Source organism: Bombina bombina, chromosome 2 (genome assembly GCF_027579735.1).
Source record: "Bombina bombina isolate aBomBom1 chromosome 2, aBomBom1.pri, whole genome shotgun sequence".
Classification (NCBI taxonomy): domain Eukaryota; kingdom Metazoa; phylum Chordata; class Amphibia; order Anura; family Bombinatoridae; genus Bombina; species Bombina bombina.
In genome coordinates, this window is record NC_069500.1 from 549641562 (window position 1) to 549666021 (window position 24460).

Below are 24460 nucleotides of genomic sequence, written 5' to 3' on the forward strand. Positions count from 1 at the left end.
TATAATAACACCTTATCTGGTTTTATTTATTTGTATTTGTCCAGATAGTCTTTTTATTTGTATCATTTATCACCCAACTGTCCTGTAAATGGTAATATGTGCCTTTTTATATCACCCGATTTTTGGGATCCCATTATTATATATAATATTATCTTATTTTTTACAATATATATATATTTTTATATTTTAATATTTTTATATACTTTTCGCATCTCACCAACTATAGAGCTAATATTCAGTTCGATAGAGAATTATATACCATATCATGTTTTGTGGTGTTTGCTAGTGAGATGTCTCTCTTTTATCCCCTTTCTCACTAATATGGTGCCACTTACTGATTTTATATGGTCGGTTATTGTGTGATTCTACCACTAATATAGAGAGCCTTCTTTTTGTTATCCCCAGCGATTGACCCTCTCATTATATCTAGCCATGACAGTCCGATCATATCGCTCCCATTCATCTAGGAGTGACAGGTAACATACCTCTTATGGGATGGGTTCACACGCCCTACACTTTTAGCCTATCAGCAATAAGCCGGCTCAGATGGGGATTCCATTGGCTCATAGTTTTAGCGCGCATGTGCACTGAACGGCTTGAGACGCCGAATTTTGTTTTAAAAATCGTGATGACTCTGTGAGTAATATACACCTGATGAAACGGTTGTTGGACCGGGAAACGCGTAGTGTATTGGCTTATAATAAAGTTGATTGTTGCATTTTAACCTTTTTGTCATCACAAAGTTTCTATTTTTGCTTTTAACAAGCTTTGCCTTTTTACACGAACATTTCCCAAGTGGCTGTGAGCTCACTGCTAGAGCTTGCTGATTCCATTTCCAGCATTGGGATTTTAAAGCAAGTGTACCGGCTCTTATCTGTGAGGCTCTACTCGCTGATTCCCCTACCGGATTGGGATTCTGAAGCAGGTCTTCTGGCTCAAAATTCGTGAGGATAAGCTTGCTGGACAGCTTTTAATAGTTCAGTCTGCATCTGTGGCACTTCTCAAGCGCTCTTTTTCTAGTAAGCGATTTTGTATTGTGTGCGGGGGTTTACTGTTACCTACAATCTCACACTATTGTGGCGCCTCCTTTTTTATCTTCCACATATCTGCAGATTCACGCTGGTGCCTGTCAGTTTTGGAAGGAGTGTTGCTGCCGCATATCCCGAAATTTAAGTGGACTTTTGGATACATATATTTCCTGGATATTGTATGGGTACAACTTCTATGAACTGAAATTCCCTGGAGTGCCTTTGTATGCATTACGTTATATAATTTCAGCACTATTTTATATATACTTTTATCACTATATTTTGTATATATATTTTCACTCACTGTGATTTCCTAGATATACAATTTCAGCCATTCATTGTAGCTGGATACTTCTACACCATTGTATCACATTTATACTCTTATTCTCATATTTAAGATTTGAGAAATACGCACATTCCACCATTTAGAGGCATATACAGGATTTTTATTATTATCACGTATCGTAATTAGGCGCCTTCATCTTTTTTAGATATGTGCATGATCGAAAAATTCGTTTCGGTTCGGATCGAATCAAGATTTTTTCGAATTTCGTTTCGGATCGATTCGAATTCGGAAAACTTCGAATGAATTCGTTTTGGATTCATTCAGATTCGAAGAAATTCGGCTGGATTTGGTTCGATTCGGTTTGGAAATTCGGAATTTCGGTATGCGTGCTGTGTATTAGACTAGTATTATGTACTGTATATTAGGTGTAACCCATAGCAGAGTGATATAACCTAATATACTGTACAATACTAGTGTAATCCATGGACATCCAAATTTACCGAATAAATCCGAACTAATTCGGTAAATTCGGCAGTATTTTAATTCGGAATCTCCAAATTTGCAGAATTTTCTGAATTTCCGAATCAATCCGAAACGAATTGCACATGTCTAATCCTTTTTCACATTATAATGCTAGAACCCTGCAGGTAAGGGTGCCGGACGGACTCCCCCAGTTCCAATTCCAGTTAAGGAAACCACTACTCTTAGGGTATCTTCATACACCATACTTTGTTGGTTGGAAATGAAAAAATTTCTAGCCCTCTCAAGATGGCCCACAATATGAGGAAAAAGCAGAAGCATCAAGAAAATCATAAGAGAACTCTGAATGATCATTTCAATAGTATAATTCAGATCAAGAGGGATCAGAGGAAGATTTCAATGATGCTCCCGCTCCCTATAGCAGAGCGTCCAAGTCTGACCATTCTTTTAAAGAATGCCCTGGACTTTCGCAATCAAGTATTCTCGATTCCATCAAAGCATTGTCCAACAAAATGAATACTAATTATACCTCCCTTAAGCAAGACCTCAGACGATCAGTAAGTGAGCTCAAGAGGGATATCTCCTCTTTAGAGGAGCGTACTGAGACGCTTGAAAGAAAGCACAAAGATCTCAACATTAACCACACCAATCTCTTGGAATATTCCCAAAACCTGGCAGAACAGATATCAGACCTCGAAGCTAAATTGGCGCATCTAGAGGATAGATCTCCCCGTAATAATCTCTGGATTATACTTGAAGATATCAGCACAACAGATCTACCTGAATACCTCTCTGGACTCTTCAAAGAATTACTCGGAACCCTACAAGAGCAAGAGTTACTCATAGATAGAGCTCATAGAGTCCTTCGCCCCCGAAATTCAGCTTCAGATACACCGAGGGATGTTATTAGGTTTCACTATTTCACATTTAAGGAAAAAATTCTCAGGGCTTCCTTTGCCAACAAGAATTTAAAAGAGCCGTATAACACAGTTCTAATATTCCTTGATCTCTCTTCACCTATGCTGGCCAAGAGAAGAACATTTCAGCAGTTCACTCAAACCCTGCACCATCACAGTCGGAAATACAGATGGGGTTTCCCCATAAAGATTTTCCTCCAACATGAAGACCACTTTTAAGTGATATACTCACCAGACCAAGGAATGAAGTAGCTCCAATCACTTGGCTTATCACAGCCAGTCTTTATGAGCTTACGTACGGGTACATATCCTACCCTTTGATCTCTCAATGGCTCATATACCCTGTAATTGGATACCCATCGCAATCTTCCGGCATTAAAATACCTACACCCTCTGAGTACAAGACGAGCTTACATACGGGTACATACCTTACCCTTTGACCTTCTAACAGCTCCTCTTTACTCCCAATTATTGGGTTGCCGGTTTGACACAGGTTTGCTATGATGCTCATAATGGACTTCACTCTAGATTTATCTAGAATGATTCTCACATTCTCACCCTGTAACTACCTATTAAAATAATTTGAATGCTATGCCTACAAAAGGTTAACTCTTTAGTGTGTAATAAGTTATACCCATAAAATGATAATAGTATTTAAACAAGTCATATCCCACTCACTCGTCACCCATCTGGCTATTGTAAAATAATTGTTGGCTACCCAACGGCACCTTTATACTCCTAACATTAGCCTGATGGATTAGATTTAGTGCTAGCAGGAATTCTAACACTGATTTAAGAATATAGCTAACCAGAACTATGTAACTGTTTTACTTTTCAGACGTTTATAGAACTTGGCATACTGGTTACAATTGATTTAGGTTCTACACGTACTAGTATACTACATACCCTCTCCCATCCTATTCACTAATATTATTATGCAGTGTTTTATCGTTTAATTTGTTAAGGTCTCCTAGTTCCTTTTATAGAATGATTATAGCACATTTCTAGTTCACATGTCACTCCACTGTTACTTGTTTTGCCAATTCAAAGTTTCATAGACTCTGTGCTCCATTTGACTAACTACTTCACCCCATAAGATTACAGGAATTTCTCTCACAACTTTCTTAACCTTCTAATATTTCACTCCTTAACTGGGGGGATGTTCCCCCCACTGGCTCCCCCTTCATTCTGACTCTCTACTACATACTACACAAAACCCACCCTCCCACTCTGCTTGCTCTTGCTGATCTATACCATAACAATATACCTAGCCTCTACAGAGGCTGCATTACTTATACTCCGTCTCTCTCCTTTATCCTTTCCTTTAACCCCTTGCCCATATCAAAGTGTCTTTGGACCGCTGATTCACCTCTACTCATAATATACTATTAGCAGTATAGTTATATCTAATATACCTTTGAGATCTCTACTGATACTTCAGTATACCCATTATCTAGGCAATTGAATCTCGCTGGGTCGATAGTCCGTTTACATTCCCATCCCTTCCCCCTTTACCCTTCCCTTTTTTTTCTTTTCAGAATGGAAGGTTTACGTCTTCTTACAATAAACACCCAAGGCCTCAACTCTCCCACGAAATGCAGCTTGCTACTGAACCTCTTTCGGAAGTCCAAGACAGATATAGCTTTCTTTCAGGAGACACACTGGATTTCGGATTCAGGTACCACACATGCATCTAGGGAAGTCCAAAAAGGTTTCCAGCACCTGGGATCAGGAAGGTGTGCAAGCTTCATGGGTACTGCACAATACCCAAACAAATATAAATCACAAAAAGAAAGCAGCACCACCAAAATATCTTCAACATATTTATTCGTGCAAACTGCACAGTATCAAAGCCAGACCACAAAATAGCAAAATTTTGGACTTAGTCCTTAATCATGCATGGTTACACCTAAAGTTAATAGAGCTTAAATACCCTTATAGACCACTCCCACCATACATCATACCTGTAAATGCCATCTAGTGGTCATTAGAAATATCGCAATTACAGAATATTATTGTCGGTATAACAACATACAATAAATAATTAATCAGCAAAAATGTCCACTGAAGTAATATAATAGACATAATTTTCCTAGAACACATTACAATTATGCATTACAGAATCACACCAATCACCACAATTTATATGGTGTAACCCCTTAAAGGCACCAATCTAGCTCTTTGTTCATCCCCCTAGGGTACAGGGTATCTAATTTACTGATCCAAAGGACCTCTCTTATTTTTAACCTTTTATTTCTATCCCCACCTCGTCTTAGGTGTCCTACTTGTTCCAATACTTGAAACCTTAGCTGAGTTTAATTGTGCCCAGCAGATAAAAAATGATTGGCAACAGGGGCATCTATTTTTTTGTTCTTATACTACTTTTATGCTGATGTATCCATTTACGGACTGAGTGGGTGGTCTCCCCAACATACCCCATCCCACATGGGAATTTAATGTAGTACACCGCAAAGTCAGTGTTGCAAGTATAGTGTACCCTGATGTCAAATTTTTTACCCGTACTGGGGTGACTAAATGAAGGGCCTATAATCATGTTATTACAGTTGGAACAGCCAAGGCATGGAAAACAACCAAAATTCTTTTTGCCTTTATAACCTTGTACTATGGCTTTCGAAGGGCCAATGTCAGCATGTACCAATAAATCTTTCAGATTTCTGCCTCTTTTAAAGGCAGGCATAGGTGGCTCTCTAAACTCCATTACCTCAGGGTTACAGGTCTGTAATATATGCCAATGATTGGAAATTATCTTACGTATCTTATTACTCAATTTTGAATACTGACTGACAAAGATGAATCTATTAGATTTCTTTTTCTCTTTCCCCTCTTTATCTTCCAATACATTTTGCCTGGGAATTTGTCTCACATCCTCAATTTCTTTTTGTATGGCACTCACTCCCCTATGTGTTGGCATGAATGCTGACACTTGGGCACAACCCTGCATGTGTGGTGGTCCTGTCCCGGGGTTCAACCTCTCTGGCGAAGGCTGTATAGAATCCTTAATCAACTAAACATTGTTCTACCTTTTAGTCCAGAGGCATCCCTACTCCATCTACAATGCCCAAATATGACCCCGACCAGAAAAGCTCTAACAATCTACCTCTTTATGACTACCAAACTAGCCTTAGCAAGATTGTGGAAAACTAAAGACCCACCACCCATCTCTCAAATCCTTTCCACAGTCAAATACATCAAACAGAATTGTACTCCCACAGGGCTCTTGATAAAGTTGACTTCTATCATGAGACCTGGTCACCCTGGCTAGAGAGATTACAACAACTGCCCTTTTTTTAAAAAAAATTCTCTCCTTCCTTACCCTCCTCACAGTTGCCTTTATACATTGGCTTATTCACCCCCATCAGTATCTTCAATTTTGAATACTGACTGACAAAGATGAATCTATTAGATTTCTTTTTCTCTTTCCCCTCTTTATCTTCCAATACATTTTGCCTGGGAATTTGTCTCACATCCTCAATTTATTTTTGTATGGCACTCACTCCCCTATGTGTTGGCATGAATGCTGACACTTGGGCACAACCTTGCATGTGTGGTGGCCCTGTCCCAGGGTTCAACCTCTCTGGCGAAGGCTGTATAGAATCCTTAATCAACTAAACATTGTTCTACCTTTTAGTCCAGAGGCATCCCTACTCCATCTACTATGCCCAAATATGACCCCGGCCAGAAAAGCTCTAACAATCTACCTCTTTATGACTACCAAACTAGCCTTAGCAAGATTGTGGAAAACTAAAGACCCACCACCCATCTCTCAAATCCTTTCCACAGTCCAATACATCAAACAGAATTGTACTCCCACAGGGCTCTTGATAAAGTTGACTTCTATCATGAGACCTGGTCACCCTGGCTAGAGAGATTACAACAACTGCCCTTTTTTTAAAAAATGTTCTCTCCTTCCTTCCTCTCCTCACAGTTGCCTTTATACATCGGCTTATTCACCCCATCAGTAGCAAACCACCCCATTATGAGATCTTCAGGAATGTGCACCTATCTGATATAACTGTACAAGAAGTCTTCTGGTATAATTTATTTAAAAAAAAACTTGAGGTTTCTGGATTTATACTTCAGGAACATTTATCTTAAGCTTTTTATATAACATACTGTACTCACAACAGGCTTTATCCTTGTTGTGTCCCCTAACCTATTTTGTGAAAGCCCTAGATTTATAATGGATATTGCACTCAGATTTCTAATTTGTACTGACTGTACTTTATACTATTGAGCTTGCATTCTATTGGCTGATTGGAATAGCCAATAGAATGCAAGCTAAATCCTATTGGCTGATTGGGTCAGCCAATAGGAATAAAGCTCAATCCTATTGGCTGATTGGGTAAGCAAATAGGATTTTTTCCACTTTAATTCCTATTGGCTGATAGAATTCTATCAGCCAATTGGAATGTAAGGGACACCAGCTTGGATGATGTCACTTAAAGTTAACTTAATTTTGCAGCAACGATCAGAAGAAGAGGATGCTCTGCGCCGAATGTCTTAAAGATGGACCCGCTCTGCGCCGAATGGATGAAGATAGAAGATGCCGTCTGGATAAAGACTTCTGGCCGCTTGGATGAAGACTTCTGCCCGCTTGGATGAAGACTTCTGCCGGCTTCAATGAGGACTTCTGCCAGCTTGGATGAGGACTTGCCGGCTGGATGAGAATGGATGTCCGTTCTTCCAAAACTGTAAGTGGATCGTCGGGGGTTAGTGTTTTTTTAAGGGTGGGTTTTATTTTTAGCTTAGGGTTTGGGCACCGTAAAATAGCTAAATGTCCTTTTAAGGGCAATGCCCATCCAAATGCCCTTTTCAGGGCAATGGTTAGCTTAGGTTTATTTAGATAGAGTTTTATTTGGAGGGTTTGGGTGGGTGGTGGGTTTTTCTGTTGGGGGGTGTTTGTAATTTTTATTGCCAGGTAAAAGAGCTGTTATCTTTGGGGCAATGCCCCGCAAAAGGCCCTTTTAAGGTCTATTGGCAGTTTAGTGTAGGCTAGGTTTTTTTTTATTTTGGGGGCTTTTTTATTTTGATAAGGCTATTAGATTTTTGTTGTTGTTGATAATTTCGTTTTTTATTCTGTGTAATTAAGTGTTTTTTTTGTAATTTAGATAATTGTATTTGATTATTTTAATTTATTGATTTGATTGTAATGTTAGATTTTATTGTAAGGCAGGTTAGGTTTTATTTTACAGGTAAATTTGTATTTATTTTAACTAGGTAGTTAGTAAATAGTTAATAATTATTTACTAACTAGTCTATCTAGTTAAAATAAATACAAATTTACCTGTAAAATAAAAATAAAACCTAAGATAGCTACAATATAACTATTAGTAATATTGTAGCTCGCTTAGGTTTTTTTTTACAGGTAAGTATGTATTTCGTTTTAAATAGGAATTATTTAGGTAATAATTGTAAGGTTTATTTAGATTTATTTTAATTTTATTTAAGTTAGGGGGTGTTAGGGTTAGGGTTATGTTAGGGCTAAGGTTAGAATTAGGGTTACATTAGGGTTAGGGGTTAAAATATTTATGTAGTGATATGGAAGGTCAGAGGTTTAGGGGTTAATAATTTACTTTAGTATATTTAATTTTGGGGGCTTGCGGTTTAGTGGTTAATATGTTTATTATAGTGGCGGCGTGGGTGGACGGCAGATTAGGGGTTAATAATATTTAAGTAGTGTTCGCGATGCAGACGGGCAGCGGTTTAGGGGTTAATAGGTTTATTATAGTGGCGACGATGTCGGGGAGCAGCGGAAGAGGGGTTAATACATTTTAATTGTGGCGGCGATGTCCGGAGCGGCAATGTGGGAGGGCCTCGGTTTAGGGGTTAATAGGTAGTTTATGGGTGTTTAGTGTACTTTGTAGCAGTTTAGTTATGAGTTTTATGCTACAGATTTGTAAGGTAGAACTCATAACTACTGACTTTAGATGGCTGTACGGATCTTGTCAGTATAGAGTGTACCGCTCACTTTTTGGCCTCCCAGGCAAACTCGTAATACCGGCGTTATGGAAGTCCCATTGAAAAAGGACTTTTTTAAAAGTGCAGTACTGACATTGCATGATGGCTAAAAAGGTGTGCGGTACACCTATACCTACAAGACTTGCAATAGCATCGTTAGGGAAAAAGCAGCGTTATGAAGCATAACGATGCTTTTTCACTCATAACGCAAAACTCGTAATCTAGCTGATAGTTAATTATGTTGGTGTTGGGCAATAAGTATATATCACTTCCTATGTTTATAAATATTTTTTTTACAATATTTTTTACAATATTTTCCATACCCCAAACAATATTTTCTGGCCAAATGGCCATTTGGTCTCTCTCCCTGCAGCACATTACACATGCGCCGGCCCCTACGATGACAGTGGACAGTTTTCTCCTTGATCTCAATGCATGTAGCTGCAGGTTGTGCGCATGTGTAGTTTATTAGAGAAGCATCATACATTGCTGCTTCACCTGCTAACAAATAGCCTATTCTGTGGGGTTATTAAAACAATGTTTATATTGTGCCAGTGTAATTTTGTATTTTCTTCACCCAATCCTTTCACAGCCTGCAGTACTCAGTGCTAAGTAACAGCCGCATCCAAGTTTACACAGCTTGATACAACTGTTACTTTTTATTCTGGCACATATCTCTGCTATGCAATTTGGTGTACCAGCGTCATCGCACTGTAGAATAGGATGTGCATATGAGACAGAATGTGCATGCGCATTGTAATCCTTAGGTCATTTGCATAAAATTTACTAAGCACTTCTGATTGGCTGTGGGGCGAGAAACAAACGCACTCTAGCACAGCCCTTTTGTCTGTGTGGTCCAGGGCATGGAGCGGAGAGGGCGAGGGAGTAGTGAAAAAAGGTAAAAAACTAAATAATCATCATTATAATTATTATGCTTGTCATCTTCTTTTGTTTTTATTAAAGAGTTATATCTGCTTATCAACCCAATTAGCCATGAGTAAACTGGTCCTTTAACTTATTGTACCCAAATGTAATGGTTTTTAGTGAGCAATATACCAGGGTTTCTATAAGACAATGTCATTGTTTTTCTGGGGTTTTTTTTGTTATTAAGACATTCTTAGTAATCCATAAAAATATTTAAATATCAGTCATCTTACTCTAACTAGAATGTGAAAACTCCATGCATTGGGGCATATTTCTCAAGCTCTGTATGGAGCTTGAGGCCCCTTGTTTCTGGTGAGCCTTCAGTTATCAAGAAGTTATGCAGCAGCAGTCTAAAGACCGCTGCTCCATAACTTGTCCGCCTACTCTGAGGTGGTAGACAGAAATTAACCCAATCGAATTCAGTCGGGTTGATTGACACCCCTTGCTAGCAGCCGATTCGCCGAGAATCTGCAGGGGGCGGCATTGCACCAGCAGTTCACAAGAAATGCTGGTGCAATGATAAATGCAGACAGCGTATGATGTCGGCATTTATCGATGGGCAGCGATGTACAGTGGCCATGATACGCTACTCCGTATCACGTCCGCTCGCACATTGTTAAATATTCCCCATTGTCTGCATTAAAAAATAGACTTGAAATTACAGTATATGTTTATAAAAAAAAGTTATTATGGTTTTTTTAATTTCATTTGTTTTCTAAATGTAACATGCTTAATATAAAGTACTTGTGAACAAAAAATAAATAAAAAAATCTCCTCCGAAGGTTCAGTATGTCAATGAAACATAACTCATGTGAAAATTGTTGAAAAGATAACTGTTCAATAGGAACTCAGCCATTTACCAGGAACACTTGTATTTCACTCATCATTTTTAAATCGTTATATCTGCAGACTTAATGACACCTTTGTGGTATAACTGGGCGTGGTTTCTGAAATAGAAAATAAATAAATGATGTATTAGTATACAAACCAATTTTAACATTTTAATTGTACTCTGCTTTAGAATTGTGCCAGATTTGACTGGAGCTTTATCCTTGGATTCAGATACTTATCTAAGTAAAATACATGTTTATGTATGGAATGTTGGTAGAAGGCACCATAATTTGAGGACATCTGAAGTTGAATAAAAGTAGATAATCAGTGGCCCAGTTACTCTGTGAAACTTGCCTAGGTAAATTCTCAATATGATCTATTCATCATAGCCAGATTAGCAAGAGTTATGTTTTCAAAGATCATTTTAAGATATAAAATTAGAGAACCTGATCAATACTCAGTATCATTTCCCTGTACAACCCCACGATTATACTGAATAGAACTAGTGACTTCTAATTTTAATTAAACTGCAGCATATTAGAAAAAAAAGTCTGTTTAAGAATAACTTTGTATTACATTTTTCTTTGATAAGGGGGTGATAATCCACAAACCTAACTTCTTGGATTAAATTCCAGTTGACTAGGGGGCAGACAAAATTCTCAACACTCGAAAAAAATATAATCTCTACCACCTATACCTCCCCAGGAAAAATTTGAAAATATGAGGTGCTCAAGATTCAGCGTTGACAGGGGTTCTCAAACTAGCATGAGGCCCATTTGCCCATCAGAGAACCGAAAATAGGACAGAGGTGTGTCAAGGAGTACCATAGGCAGTGAGTTGTAATTCTCTTGCAGAGTTTGTCACTAGTTTGCCTCAGTCGTTGCTGTGATTTGATCCCGCAGCCTCCTCCTGTTGGTCTCGTCAATGTATCTCCTACTACAGATCCTTGGTTAGTTTGCCTAACCTAGATAAGATTGGCTACTAGAAGCATGACTCCTGTAGCTGGGTAAGCACAGTGGCAAGGGTGCTTTCAGGTAAGCACCATCAGCACTCACACAGCCTACATGCTATAGTAGGTACATTTAGGTGAACGTCAGCAAGGGGACTGATTATGGGTCAGCACACAGGGTACTTAAGCAGTACTTATGAGAACAGGGACACTTTATTGGAAAGTTTCTGATAGTCTTGTTGTTTGTGATAATATTTTAGCAAATTTCAGTTACTCCACACCTGGACGATATTTTAGTCCATAGGTTTGATAAGCGCAATTGAAGTCACTCATACCTTGGCTCCTTCACAATGTGGTCTGAACTGCGCTGTGAACATAAACAGTCGGCTGCTTCAGTGCACTGGGGCTCACGCTAGCCATAGGCCCAGAAAAGCTAGGAGAGTTGCTCTGGGGGAATCCTATGCTGCAAAAGCTGCGGCTGGCTTCTTGGATCTTGTGCTGCTTTCTGGGCTCCTTCTTTCGTTTATGAGGCTAGTTAGTACTCCTCTTTATGTCCTCAGTGGTAGTGACCTCTGACCTTGTCTTTTAGCACCAAGACCTAATGGGAGGTATTAAAGGGCACTCTCAGACTCCCATTCAGTGTTTGGTTATTGTTACAGTGAAGACCAAGTGTACCTGTTTTTGACCTGCTACCTGCACCCTGACCTTGACAAAGTTCACGCAATTTGCCTTGCCCCTTTACTAAGATATGCATTTACTGGACAGATTCTCTGGCTATTGAATTCTTGAACTGTGCGCTGACCTTTGTATCTGTCTCATCTCTTTGTTTATATACCTGGCTTTTGACTGAATCTCTGGTCCTGAATTTTGGCTTGTCTATGGATTATTTTTCTGGGTTCCTGATAACAGAAAGCTGCTCTTTTCCTGTGCAACTGGTTCCAACTACATATTAAGATAATCTAATTGATACCTTATACCAAGCCCATTCCTTACATTTGGCGAAATCACATACTGTTATTATTTTACAGTTTCTTCATAGTCATGGATAAAAGATCAACATTCCAAAGAGTTCTTTGACTCCTCAGACCAGGTCCACTTTTATGGGAGTGGTCTCAGTCTTCATGCATCTATCCCTCACAGACGCCCGCAGACCAAACTACAGAATAACTACAGTTACAGTTATAATAAGTACAGAGAGCTTGTGCAAATCTACAACATTTGACTCATCCTTCTGTAGTTAAGTGCATATACATAATAGGTGTAATGGGGGGGTGGCAGCCTCAGATACCATTCCATTTGCAAGATTTAATTTCCAACCTCTTCAGCTCAGCATGATCAAGCAGTGGAATGGCAAATACATTCAGTTGTCACAGACAATCTGCTTGGACAAGACAATCTCCTTTTGGTGGATAAATCACCAATCTATTTTCCAAGGGGCTTCCTTTCCTTGTCCACCCTGGATAGTTTTTATTACAATCTGTCAGGTTAGGGGCCTTTTGAAGGTCTCAGAAATTGCAAGGAGTTTGGTCTCCTCAGGAGGCATTGGTACCAATCAATTTTCTGGAACTCTGAACGATTTTCAGGACTCTTCCGAGTTGGTCACTTGTGAAGCAGGTTTCAGTTAGACAATGTCACATTGGTGGCGTATATAAATCATCAGGGATGAATTTGAAGTTCCTTGGCTATAAAGGAAGTGTCTTTCATTCTGCACTGGGTGGAACAGAATCACTGCATAATTTCAATCATTCACATTTCAGGTGTAAAAAATGGGAAATTTCTCAATCATCAGACTTTCTTTTCAGTAGATTGTGTGCAGGTGGGACCTACCAGACATAGATCAGATGGCCTTTTGGTTGAATCACAATCTAGCAAGATACTGTGCTAGATCTCAGGATCCCCAGCAGCTTCAACTTCAGTATTCTGCTTCCCAGGAGTATTTTTTAAATACATTAGTCATTGTGATCACTTTAGCATGGCTCTGCAGGACTTGGGGTGTGGATTTGGTTCAGATGTCCAGCTTTCTGCCTGGGTCCCTGCTGTTAAGAAAATATTTACTGTCTCAAAGTTATTTCATATATATAGATCTCTGAGCTCTAAATTTGACAATTTTGAGATTGAATGTTTAGTTTTACGTCAAAGAAGTTTCTTTGATTCAGTCATCAATATTCTGATACAAGCAAGGAAAGATGTATCATAAGGTGTGGAAAGTTTTTCTATCCTGGTGTGATACTGAGGGATTTTACTGGGATTCTTTTAGAATTCCAAGGGTTCTTCAATTTCTTTAGGATGGTTTGGATAAGGGTCAATTAGTTAGTGTTCCTTAAAGTTCCAGATTTAATCTCTTTATGTTTTCTTCAATTGAAAGTTAGCTAGATTATCTGACATTCAGGCCTTTTGTTCAAGCTCTCATTAGACTGTTAAGCTGGAGTCTCCTCCTTGAAATCTCAATTAGGTTTCCAGAGTTTTGCAGGTTTCTCCTTTTGAGCCTATGCATGATCTTGATGTTCAGTTGTTGACGTGAAAGGTTTTGTTTCTTCTGGCTTTCTGTTCTTTCTTTTGAGGCTCCTTATATTTCATCAAGATAAGGTAGTTCTCAGGACTCACTATGGGTTTTTTACCTAAGGTAAAATGTCTTTCAGGACATTAACCAAGAGATTGTTGTTCCTTCGTTATGTCCGACTCCTAAATATTCTATGGAATAACTTTTACATAATTTGGATGTAGTTAGAGCTTTGACGTTTTATCTTCGAGCTACTAAAGGTTTTAGACAATCTTCAGTTTTATTTGTTCATTACTCAGGTCAGCATAAAGGTCACAACAGTTAATACGAAAAGCTTACATGGAGATGGGGGAAACCTCCTCCACTTGGTATTACAACTCACTATACAAGGTTTGTGTTTACTTCATGGGCGTAAATTAGGCTTCTGTAGAACAAATTTGCAAGGCTGCAACTTGGTCTTTTCTTCATTCTTTTACCATTTCGAAGTTTTTACTTCCTTGAAAGCTGTATTTGCCAGGAAAGTTCTCTAGGCTGCAGTGTCTGGACAATGATGCACCTGTCTTCCTTGTTTGTCCTACTCTTTCTTGGTATTGTGGACTCCACAGCTTGGGTGTTAAATCCCAGAAGTTACAGCTCATGTACCCTCACCACCTTATGAAATTTAATTTATGCTTACCTGATATATTCATTTCTTTCATGGTGGAGAGAGTAAATGAGACTGTCATGTTATTTTTGTACTTATTTTGTTCAGGCTTGCACCTCATTTTCCATGTGTTGTTTTTTTCCTGTTATCTTGTATTCTACTCTGCTTGGCAATGCATTAGACTGAACAGTACAGGGAAATGGGAGGGATTAAAAGCTTTTGGTGTGTTAGGAATTTTGCCTGCCTCCTAGTGGACTATATTTTAATCCCAGAAGTTGGAGCTTGTGAACTCTCACCACTATGAAATAAATTATTTATCAGGTAAGTATATATATATATATATATATATATATATATATATATATATATATATAGAGAGAGAGAGAGAGAGAGAGAAAGAAGGAGTTGGCAAAACCTGTATTGCAGCAACTGAGAGAAACTGTTACCGGCGGCTATTGGAACAGTATATTCCCTTTGGTATCCGGGATTGCGATCCTGAACTTCAGGGCTTCCTTGTGACATTGTTGGGATATTGTTTCTACAGTAATCCGATCCGGGAGGATCCCACTCATTTACACTATACATACCTCATATGTTTGAGGGTAACTCTCGTGAGTAGTTCCACAAAGGGGATTGGGCTCACGTTTTTTTTTTATTGTCAATTCTATTAAATATAATGCACTTACAGTCCTGTTGTGCACTCTCCTCTGTTTTCTTCTTTTTATGTATATAAAAAATTACACTAAAATCACAATACTAGTAAGATTATTTGGTAATAGTCTATGTAACTGATACTGAAATAAGTAAAACAAATTCTCAAACCTATATTAATTTATATGTGTACCTCTTTCAGATAAGTCCTTTATGTAAGCTTTCATGAATTCTTTCTCAAACTGTTGACGCTCTCTGTTGTTTTCATCTTTATTTTCAACATCTGAACATAAGCTTCCATCAATGGGACTATCAAGAAGTTTTACGTACCTAAGTAAAATGAATTGTTAAAAACCATTACAGACCAATTTTAGAGTGTAATGTATATATATATATATATATATATATATATATATATATATATATATATTTTTTTTTTTTTTTTCATAAAACCGATAGTCCTTTGGATAAAGGGAGATCATTGTATTTTTTAATTTTGGCAATATATTTTACATATTATTGTTATATGATTACATTATGGTGGAAGATATATCTTCCACCGTAATATAATAATATGTAAAATATATTGCCAAAATTAAGAAATACAATGATCTCCATTTATCAAAAGGACTATAGTTTCATCAATTATAACATACTCAAGGAAAATAGCAATTTTACAGTAAAATATGTATTTTAATGACCCTTGAAAAGTGATAATATATGAACCCTTTTAGAGGAGTTTTTTCTTTCTTTTTAAAGTAAAATAAAACTTGAATAATTGCAATATTAACACACACTAAAACACATATACACACACAAGTTATAGATTGATAATTTATAAGATAATTATTGCTATTATATTTTGATATTTATTGAAAAAATAACTAAAACTATGATATAAATATTAATATTCAAATCAAAGTATTTAATTATATAATAATCCACATAATTATGAGTTTGATAAATATAACTTTTCTTGTTTAAATGAATATTTGAATACACATGTACAGTATATTGTGCATATGCTAAATGTGATATGAGTTTCTTTATCAGGTTCACATTATGCTTCAGTTGATCAATTAATTGTATTTTCAACAAGCACAGAACATCAAGGCTATTTAACTGGCTTCTCTCCACTCCTGTCATGATGTGATTTGTGGAACAGATGCATGTAACTAGGAAAAATTAGGAAGGTTCTCCTTGATGCGCATAAAGTAATAGGATGTATCAATTTTATCTACTGTCCTTTTTCTTCATAGTGTGAACATCAATAAATAGTGACAAGTTTGAGCTGAAGGAAATTTCATATCACTCAGAATATTTGCATTTAATATACTGTATGTGTAGCTGAAAACTTGAGTTTAACCTACCAATCAATTAAAGAAGGATAAGCGAGGCTTAAAATGCAGCTTCAATAATTACAGAAGCAAACAGTGAATTGATATTGGAGCTTCAGAAAATATATGTTCAATTAGTGCAGGTGTCAGTTTCTTGAGATCTTAAGTTTCTAACAACTTACTTTAGAGAGGGATTTTCTACAAGAGCAGAGGGTATCTCAACCAAACTCTCACCACTGACAACTAGCAATCTCAATTTACAAAGATTGGTCAGCTCCATTGGAAGATAGGTTAGCTCATTTTTATGTAGCAGTAAGGTCTTCAGTTCTTCCAACCTATAAACATATTAAAACAGCAATGGCATTTATATGAATGTCTCTTAAATAATACAAATACATAAGAAGTAAAAGCAGCATTAAAACAGAATGGCACATGTGAAGAGTTAAATATTTATAATGTGCAGATTATAAGACTAAGTGAAATATGCTAAATGCTTCTAAAAATAGGCAACTCATTTAAATGCCACAAAAAAAAAAAACTCTACATGTTCTAACTTGTTAGTGGCCTATTTACTTGAAATGTATAATTTTCTAGTTAGATGTTGTTATGCTAATCGTTACAGCTTTAAAATCTTCAGCTATTTATCAAGTTTCTTACAATCAGATTCTATTTGTGCACAAACAATTGTCTCAGTCCTGCAGCTGGCGAAAAGTATAAGATAAAGAAATAGAAAACCTAAGTTTTCTAGTCAACAGTTTTTGTCTTTGTCTGCCTAATTGCAATTGACAGAAATAATAGGAATCCAAATTCTATGATTTTGTAAAATATGAACGTACAGGTAACAGAGCATGTTTGATCCCAAAATATGTGAACAGTAGACTATGTTCTGCTTTAAAAGTCACGTTGATATTTTTGAGGCATTAGAAGGACATTACATATAAAACTCAATCTTCCATTAACATTTGCAAAGTAAAGGGACAGTCTACACCAGAATTTTTATTGTTTATAAAGAGAGATAATCCCTTTATTACCCATTACCTAGTTTTGCTCAACGAACACAGTTATATAAATACACTTTTTACCTCTGTGATTACCTTGTATCTAAGCCTCTGCAGACTGCCCACTTATTTCAGTTCTTTTGACAGACTTGCATTTTAGCCAATCAGTGCTGATTCCTAGGTAGCTCCACGGGCATGAGCACTATGTTATCTATACAGCACACATGAGCTAACACCCTCTAGTTGTGAACAAATGTCAAAATGCATTCAGATAAGAGGCAGTCTTCAAGGGCAAAGAAATTAGCATATGAGCCTCCTAGGTTTAGCTTTCAACTAAAAATACCAAGAGAACCAAGCAAAATTGATGATAAAAGTACATAGGAAAGTTGTTTAAAATTGCATGCCCTATCTGAATCATGAAAGTTTATTTTTGACTAAACTGTCCCTTAAGCATAGTTAAAAAAAACATGCAATGTGCATTCATTATTGATACTTCCTTCATTCTCAGCTTGCCTACGCTTTTCTGTAAATAAGGCAATACTACCCAGTGTTTTACAGCCTCTGATTAGAACAAAGAACTAACACCTAGATTACAAGTTTTGCGCTATAGATGGTACGAAACGAACGCAACAAAAGTTGCATTATTTCACCCTCCATATCACTGCCATTTCGACTTTTTGAAAAGCCAGATTGTGCGTGCGATATGGTTGTGTTGAGCCCCATACCACACAAAATACAAGTGCTGCTTTGACGTGCACGCTTTCCCCATAGACATTAATGGGGAGAGAGTGTTAGAAAAAAACCTAACATCTGCGATTGCGGAATGAAAAGCTCCGTAACGCAGCCCCATTGATGTCTATGGGGAAAAAAAAGTTACGTTTAAACCTAACACCCTAACATAAACCCCAGTCTTAACACCCCTAATCCGCTGCCCCCTACACCTACATAATGTTATTAACCCCTAATCTGCCACCCCCGATATCGCTGCCACTATAATAAAGTTATTAACCCCTATTCCCCCACACCCCAACATCGGCCAAACTATAATAATTATATTAAATCCTATTCCGCTGTTACCTGACATCGCCGCCACTAAATAAAGTTATTAACCCCTAAACCTCTGGCCTCCCACATCACTACCACTAATAAACATATTAACCCCTAAACCGCCAGCCACCCACATCACAACAACCTAAATTAAACTATATTAACCCCTAAACCTAACCCTAAACCTAACCCTAACCATAACCCTAAACCTAACACCCCCTAACTTTAACATAATTAAAATAGACCTAAATTAAAATTACAATTATTAACTAAATAATACCTATTTAAAACTAAAAACAAACTTACCTGTGAAATAAAAATAAAACCTGTTAGCTACAATATAACTAATAGTTATATTGTAGCTAGCTTAGGTTTTTATTTCACAGGTAAGTTTGTATTGTATTATAGTTAAAATAAATACAAACTTACCTGTAAAATAAAAGTAAAACCTAAGCTGCCTTACACTAAAACATAACATCACAAAAAATAAAAAATACTAAAAATACTAAAAATAAAAACACCATTTCAAAAAATAACAAACAAAATTATCCAAAACAATAAAAATATTCCTATTCTAATACCCTGTTTAAAAAAACAACAAAAAAAACACCCCCGAATAAAAAAAACCTAATCTATAATAAACTACCAAGGGCCCTTAAAAGTAAAAATAAAGTTAAACCTAATCTACCCATTGCCCTGCAAAGGGCATTTGTATGGGCATTGCCCTTAAAAGGGCATTCAGCTCTTTTGCTGCCCATTAAAAATAAAAAAATGGCTATTCTAAAAAAAAAAAACCACGGCAAAAAGAAAACAAAAATTACACAAAATAACAAACAAATTATTCAAAATAATAAAAATCATTCCTATTCTAATACCCCTTTTTAAATAAAAACACCCCAAAATAAAAAAAAAACTAATCTATAATAAACTACCAATAGCCCTTAAAAGGGCCTTTTGTAGGGCATTGTCCTAAATAAATCAGTTCTTTTTCTAAAAAATAAAAACAAACACCCCCTAACATTACAAATCCCTACCCCCTCAAACCCAGCATTCAGCTCTTTTTCTTGTCCTGAAAGGGGCATTCAGCTCTTAAGAAAAGCCCAAACCCTAATCTAAAAAAAAAATAAACACCCAAATAAACCTTAAAAAAACCTAACTCTAACCCCTCTTTAGGTACTCACAGTTGCTGAAGACCGGCTTGAACGATCTTCATCCCAGAGGCTCCATCTTCATTCAGGGGGCTCCATCTTCATCTATCGAGGGACCAGCATCTTCTTCATCCCTGCGGAGGTGGGGCGGTCGATGCACAGAGGCGGAGGTCCAGGTGAAGGTCAAAGGCGGAGGTCCAAGGCAGATGTCCAGACAGAGGTCCAAAGCAGAGGTCCAGGCGGAGGTCCATCGATCTGACATGGAGGTCCTTTTCATGCGATCGTCCGCCGCACACTGAGGATTCAAATGCAAGGTACCCCTTTAATACTGTACCATTGCATTCCTATTGGCTGAAAATTTTAAATCAGCAAATAGGAATTAGGGCTGCTAAAATCCTATTGGCTGTTCAAATCAGCCAATAGGATTTAAGCAGCTCTCATTCCTTATTCCTAGATTAATTTTTTTAGTAGTGTTATTTTTTTTTAATGAGTAATTTAATTTATTAAATTTATAGTTATTTTAATTTTAGTCTAATAGTAATGTTAGTTTAATTTATAGTTTAAACTTATTTTTTTTTTAATTTTACAGGTAAGTTTTTTTATTTATTTTAAAATAGGGATCTTCTAATTTTAACTTAAAGTTAGGGGGTTATTAGGTTTAGGGGTTAATAGTTTAATTTAGTTTTTGGCGATGTAGGGGGCTGGCGGTTTAGAAGTTAATAGGTTTATTTAATGGTAGTGATGTGGAAGGCCAGAGGTTTAGGGGTTAATAACTTTATTTAGTGGTGGCGATGTCGGGAACCGGTGGAATAGGGGTTAAAATATTTAATATAGTGTGGGCAATGTTGTGGTGTGGGGGAATAGGGGTTAATAACTTTAGTATAGTGGCGACAATGTCGGGGAGCGGCGGAATAGGGTCTAATACATTTTATTAGTGGCAGCGATGTCGGGAGCGGAAGATGAGGGGTTAATAAATTTAATAGTTTTTGGGATGCTGGAGGGCCTCGGTTTAGGGGTTAATAAGTAGTTTTTGGGTGTTAGTGTACTTTGTAACACTTTAGTTATGAGTTTTGTGTAACAGTTTTGTTGCGTAAAACTCATAACAACTGGTCTCAGATGGCGGTATGGATTGTGTCGATATAGGCTGTGACGCAAGCTTTTTAGCCTCACCGCAAAACTCGTAATAGCAGCACTATGGGAATTCCATGAAAAAACTTAATTGTTTTGAGTGCTGGACTGACGTTGCGTTACAGGCTAAAATGCTTGCGGTACAGCTATACCGACAAGACTCGTAATGGCTGCATTGCTGTTTTAACTCTGAAATGGACAATTTTTTCAGCGTTAAAACATGAGCGCAAAACTCGTAATCTAGGTGTAACTTATTTAAATCTAGCTTCTAACTGCCCATTGCAAGGAATACCAGATTGTAAGTTCCCACGGGAATAGGGCCCTCAATCCCTCCTGTATGTGTTTGTAAATTTTGTCCTGTCTCTTACTAGTCATATTATTTTATTTAAATGAATTGTATCCATGGACAGCGCTGCAGAATATGTTGGCGCTTCATAAATAAAGTATAATAATAATAATAAAAAAACAAAATTGAGTTTCAATTCTATATGTAAAAGATCCTGACAGTACTATCAAATCTCACATATAAAGACAGGGATTTCAGCATACAAAAATATTTTGTTAAAATACTAGTCCTAAAGTCCATATACACAGGCCATTTTTTGCAGTACAGCGATCCCACCCCTTGCTCTCTCTCTCCCCCCTCTCTTTTTCTCTTTCTACCCCCTCTCTTTTGCGCTCTCTCTCCCCCTATTTTGTGCTCTCTCTCCCCCTCTCTTTTGCTCTCCCTACCCCCTCTCTTTTGCACTCTCTCTCCCCCCTCACTTTTGCTCTCTCTCTCATCCCCCTCTCTTTTGCTTTCTCTCCCCCTCTCTTGCTCTCTCTCCCCCTTTTTCTTTTGCTCTCTCTCTCTCCCCTCTCTTGCTCTCTCTCCCCCTCTCTTTTGTTCTCTCCCCTCTCATTTTCTCTCTCTCTCCCCCCTCTCTTTTGTGCTCTCTCTCCCCTCTCTTTTGCTCACTCTCTCTCTCCCCCTCTTTTTTGCTCTCTCCCCCCTCTCTTGCTCGCTCTCTACCCCCTTCTCTTTTTCTCTCTCTCTCTCCCTTCCCTCTCTCTTTTGCACTCTCTATCTCCCCCTTCTCTTTTGCTCTCTATCTCCCCCCTCTCTTTTGCTCTCTCTCTTTCCCCACATCTCCTTTGCTCTCTCTCGCTTCTCTTTTGCTCTCTCTCTTCCCCCTCTCCTTTGCTCTCTCTCTACCCCCTCTATTTTGCTCTCTCTCCCACCTCTATTTTGCTCTCTCTCTCCCTTCTCTTTTGCTCTCTCTCTCATCCCCCTCTCTTTTGCTTTTTCTCCCCCTCTTGCTCTCTCCCCCCTTTTCTTTTGCTCTCTCTCTCTCCCCCCTCTCTTTTGATCTCTCTCCCCCTCTCTTTTGCTCTTTTTCTCTCCCCCCTCTCTTTTGCGCTTTCCCCCTCTATTTTTCTCTCCCCCCCCTCTCTTTTGCTCTCACCCCCCTCTATTTAGCTTTCACTCCCCTTTTTTTTGCTCTCTCCCCCCCCTCTTTTGCTCTCTCTCCCTCCTCTCTTTTGCTCTCTGTCCCCCGCTCTTTTGCTCTCTCTCCTCCTCTCTTTTGCTCTCTTCCCCCTCTCTTTTGCTCTCTTCCCCCTCTCTTTTGCTCTCTCTCTCTCCCTCTCTCTCTCTTTTGCTCTCTCTCTCCCCTCTATTTTGCTCTCCCCCCCCTCTCTTTTGCTCTCTCCCCTCTCTTTTTCTTTCTCTCTCCCCCTCTCTTTTACTCTCTCTCTCCCCTCTATTTTTCGCTCTCTCTCCCCTTCTCCTTTGCTCTCTCTCCCCCCTCTCTTTTAGCTCTCTCTCTCCCCCAGCTCTCTCTCCCTCTCTTTTGCTCTCTCTCTCCCTCTCTCTTTTGCTCTCTCTCCCCCCTCTATTTTGCTCTCTCTCTCCCCCCAGCTCACTCTCTCTATCCCCCCTCTCTCTCCCCCCTCTTTTTTGCTCTCTCTCCCCTCTCTTTTTCTCTCTCTCTCTACCCCCTCTCGTTTGCTCTCTCTCCCCCCTCTCTTTTGCTCTCTCTCCTCTCTTTTGCTCTCTTTCTCCCCTCTCTTTTGCTCTCTCTCTCTCTCTCCCCTCTCTTTTTCTCTCTCTCTCTACCCCCTCTTGTTTGCTCTCTATCTTTCTCTCTCCCCTCTCTTTTGCTCTCTCCCCCCTCTCTTTTGCTCTCTTTCTCCACTCTCTTTTGCTCTCTCTCTCTCTTCACCTCTCTTTTGCTCTCTTTCTCTACCCCCTATCTTTTGCTCTCTCTCCCCCTTCTCTTTTGCTCTCTCTCTCCCCCTCTCTGTTGCTCTCTTTCTCTGTCTCTTTTGCTCTCTCCTCCCTCTCTTTTGCTCTCTCTCTCTTTTGCTCTATCTCTCTTCCCTCTCTTTTGCTCTCTCTCCCCTCTCTTTTGCTCTCTCTCCCTTCTCTCTTCCCGCTCTCTTTTGCGCTCTCTCTCTCACGACCAAGCCCACTCTCGCCCGGCCATGCCCCCATCATGACCGCTCCTGCCCGCCCACTCCCACCCATCATTGTAAATTTGAATGAGTGAGCACAATTGTGATTTATAATAGAATGACTACCGTGACCTCAGAGCTCTTGTTAACTGTTACGCAAGCAAAAAGTATCACAAAACACATAAAAATACTTTATGAAGTAGAGATAGACTCATAATAATATTATCTGCTAAAAATGATTTTAAAACAATATTGCACAAAAAAGTTATAAAGGCTCAAAGATATGAGATCTCAGGTGTTAGATAGCTCATACAAGAATGTATGTATATATAAATGTTTAATTGTAGATGAAAACATGAAAAATCATGTTGATGCAATATTCATATTTAATAAGTCTTTAACTATGTATTTACTGTAAAAATCAAAGAGAGCACTAACAGTAAACCTAGTCCTGCAACCCACAATTAAGCCAATCAAATACAAGAGTACAGACACCGTCCCTTTAAGAACAAATCAGCGTATACATCACACTAATATTGAGATAAATCAAATTAATATTTATTAGTGCAATAAAAAACAAACAAATTCAACTGAGCCTATATCAGGGATCCCTGAAAAAATGTTACCGGTATAAATGTTGCAACTTAAAATATATCATAGCCATGGAAGCTGGATAGGCACACTATGAGCAACTAAATAGTGTGTTTATTTTCTGTTCACTGAGACCATTCCTCTCCTCTGATTAAAGGGACACTTTCTACTTGAACTGTATTGGTACCAATATTTATACAACACGAATTTGCATCATGTTTATCCTGATTATGGGACACCCGTCTTGGAAAAAAGCAGCAGCAACACCCAGCCAGTGACATCACAAATTGGAGGCGGACACACAGAGTCAGTGTGTTTTGGAAAAAGCCGGTCCTGGCATAAGGGGTAAGAAGACCTGCATATTAACCTATACCAAGTCAGAGCTGGTGAGTCCCTGCAGAAGATCTGGTGGTCCTGTGAGCTTGGTCTCTAGTAGGACCGCTGGTCTGTTTACATGCTGCAGTGATTTATACTGTGAATTCCCTGTCACTAAGAAGAGAGGCTTACTTAGCCCTGTTTTGTTACACTTACAGTATATGAACTGACACATGTTGTGGGTACATTATTCACTATTCCAGGTGGAACTT

The 24460-nt window shown here is 38.3% G+C and overlaps 1 protein-coding gene across 2 annotated transcripts in view; it reads right to left on the minus strand.

Annotated features, from left to right (window-relative positions):
* Window positions 1–4521: 4521 nt before the first annotated feature.
* The window catches only part of LRRC2 (leucine rich repeat containing 2), a 738808-nt gene continuing 718869 nt past the window's right edge, over window positions 4522–24460 (minus strand). For both annotated transcript variants that reach the window (XM_053702403.1, XM_053702404.1), the window contains exons 7-9: window positions 16708–16860; window positions 15382–15518; window positions 4522–10561 (exon numbers count right to left, since the gene is read on the minus strand). In XM_053702403.1, the coding sequence (XP_053558378.1) occupies window positions 10512–10561; window positions 15382–15518; window positions 16708–16860 (340 nt within the window). In that variant the 3' untranslated portion in view covers window positions 4522–10511. The remainder of the gene's footprint in view (window positions 10562–15381; window positions 15519–16707; window positions 16861–24460) is intronic.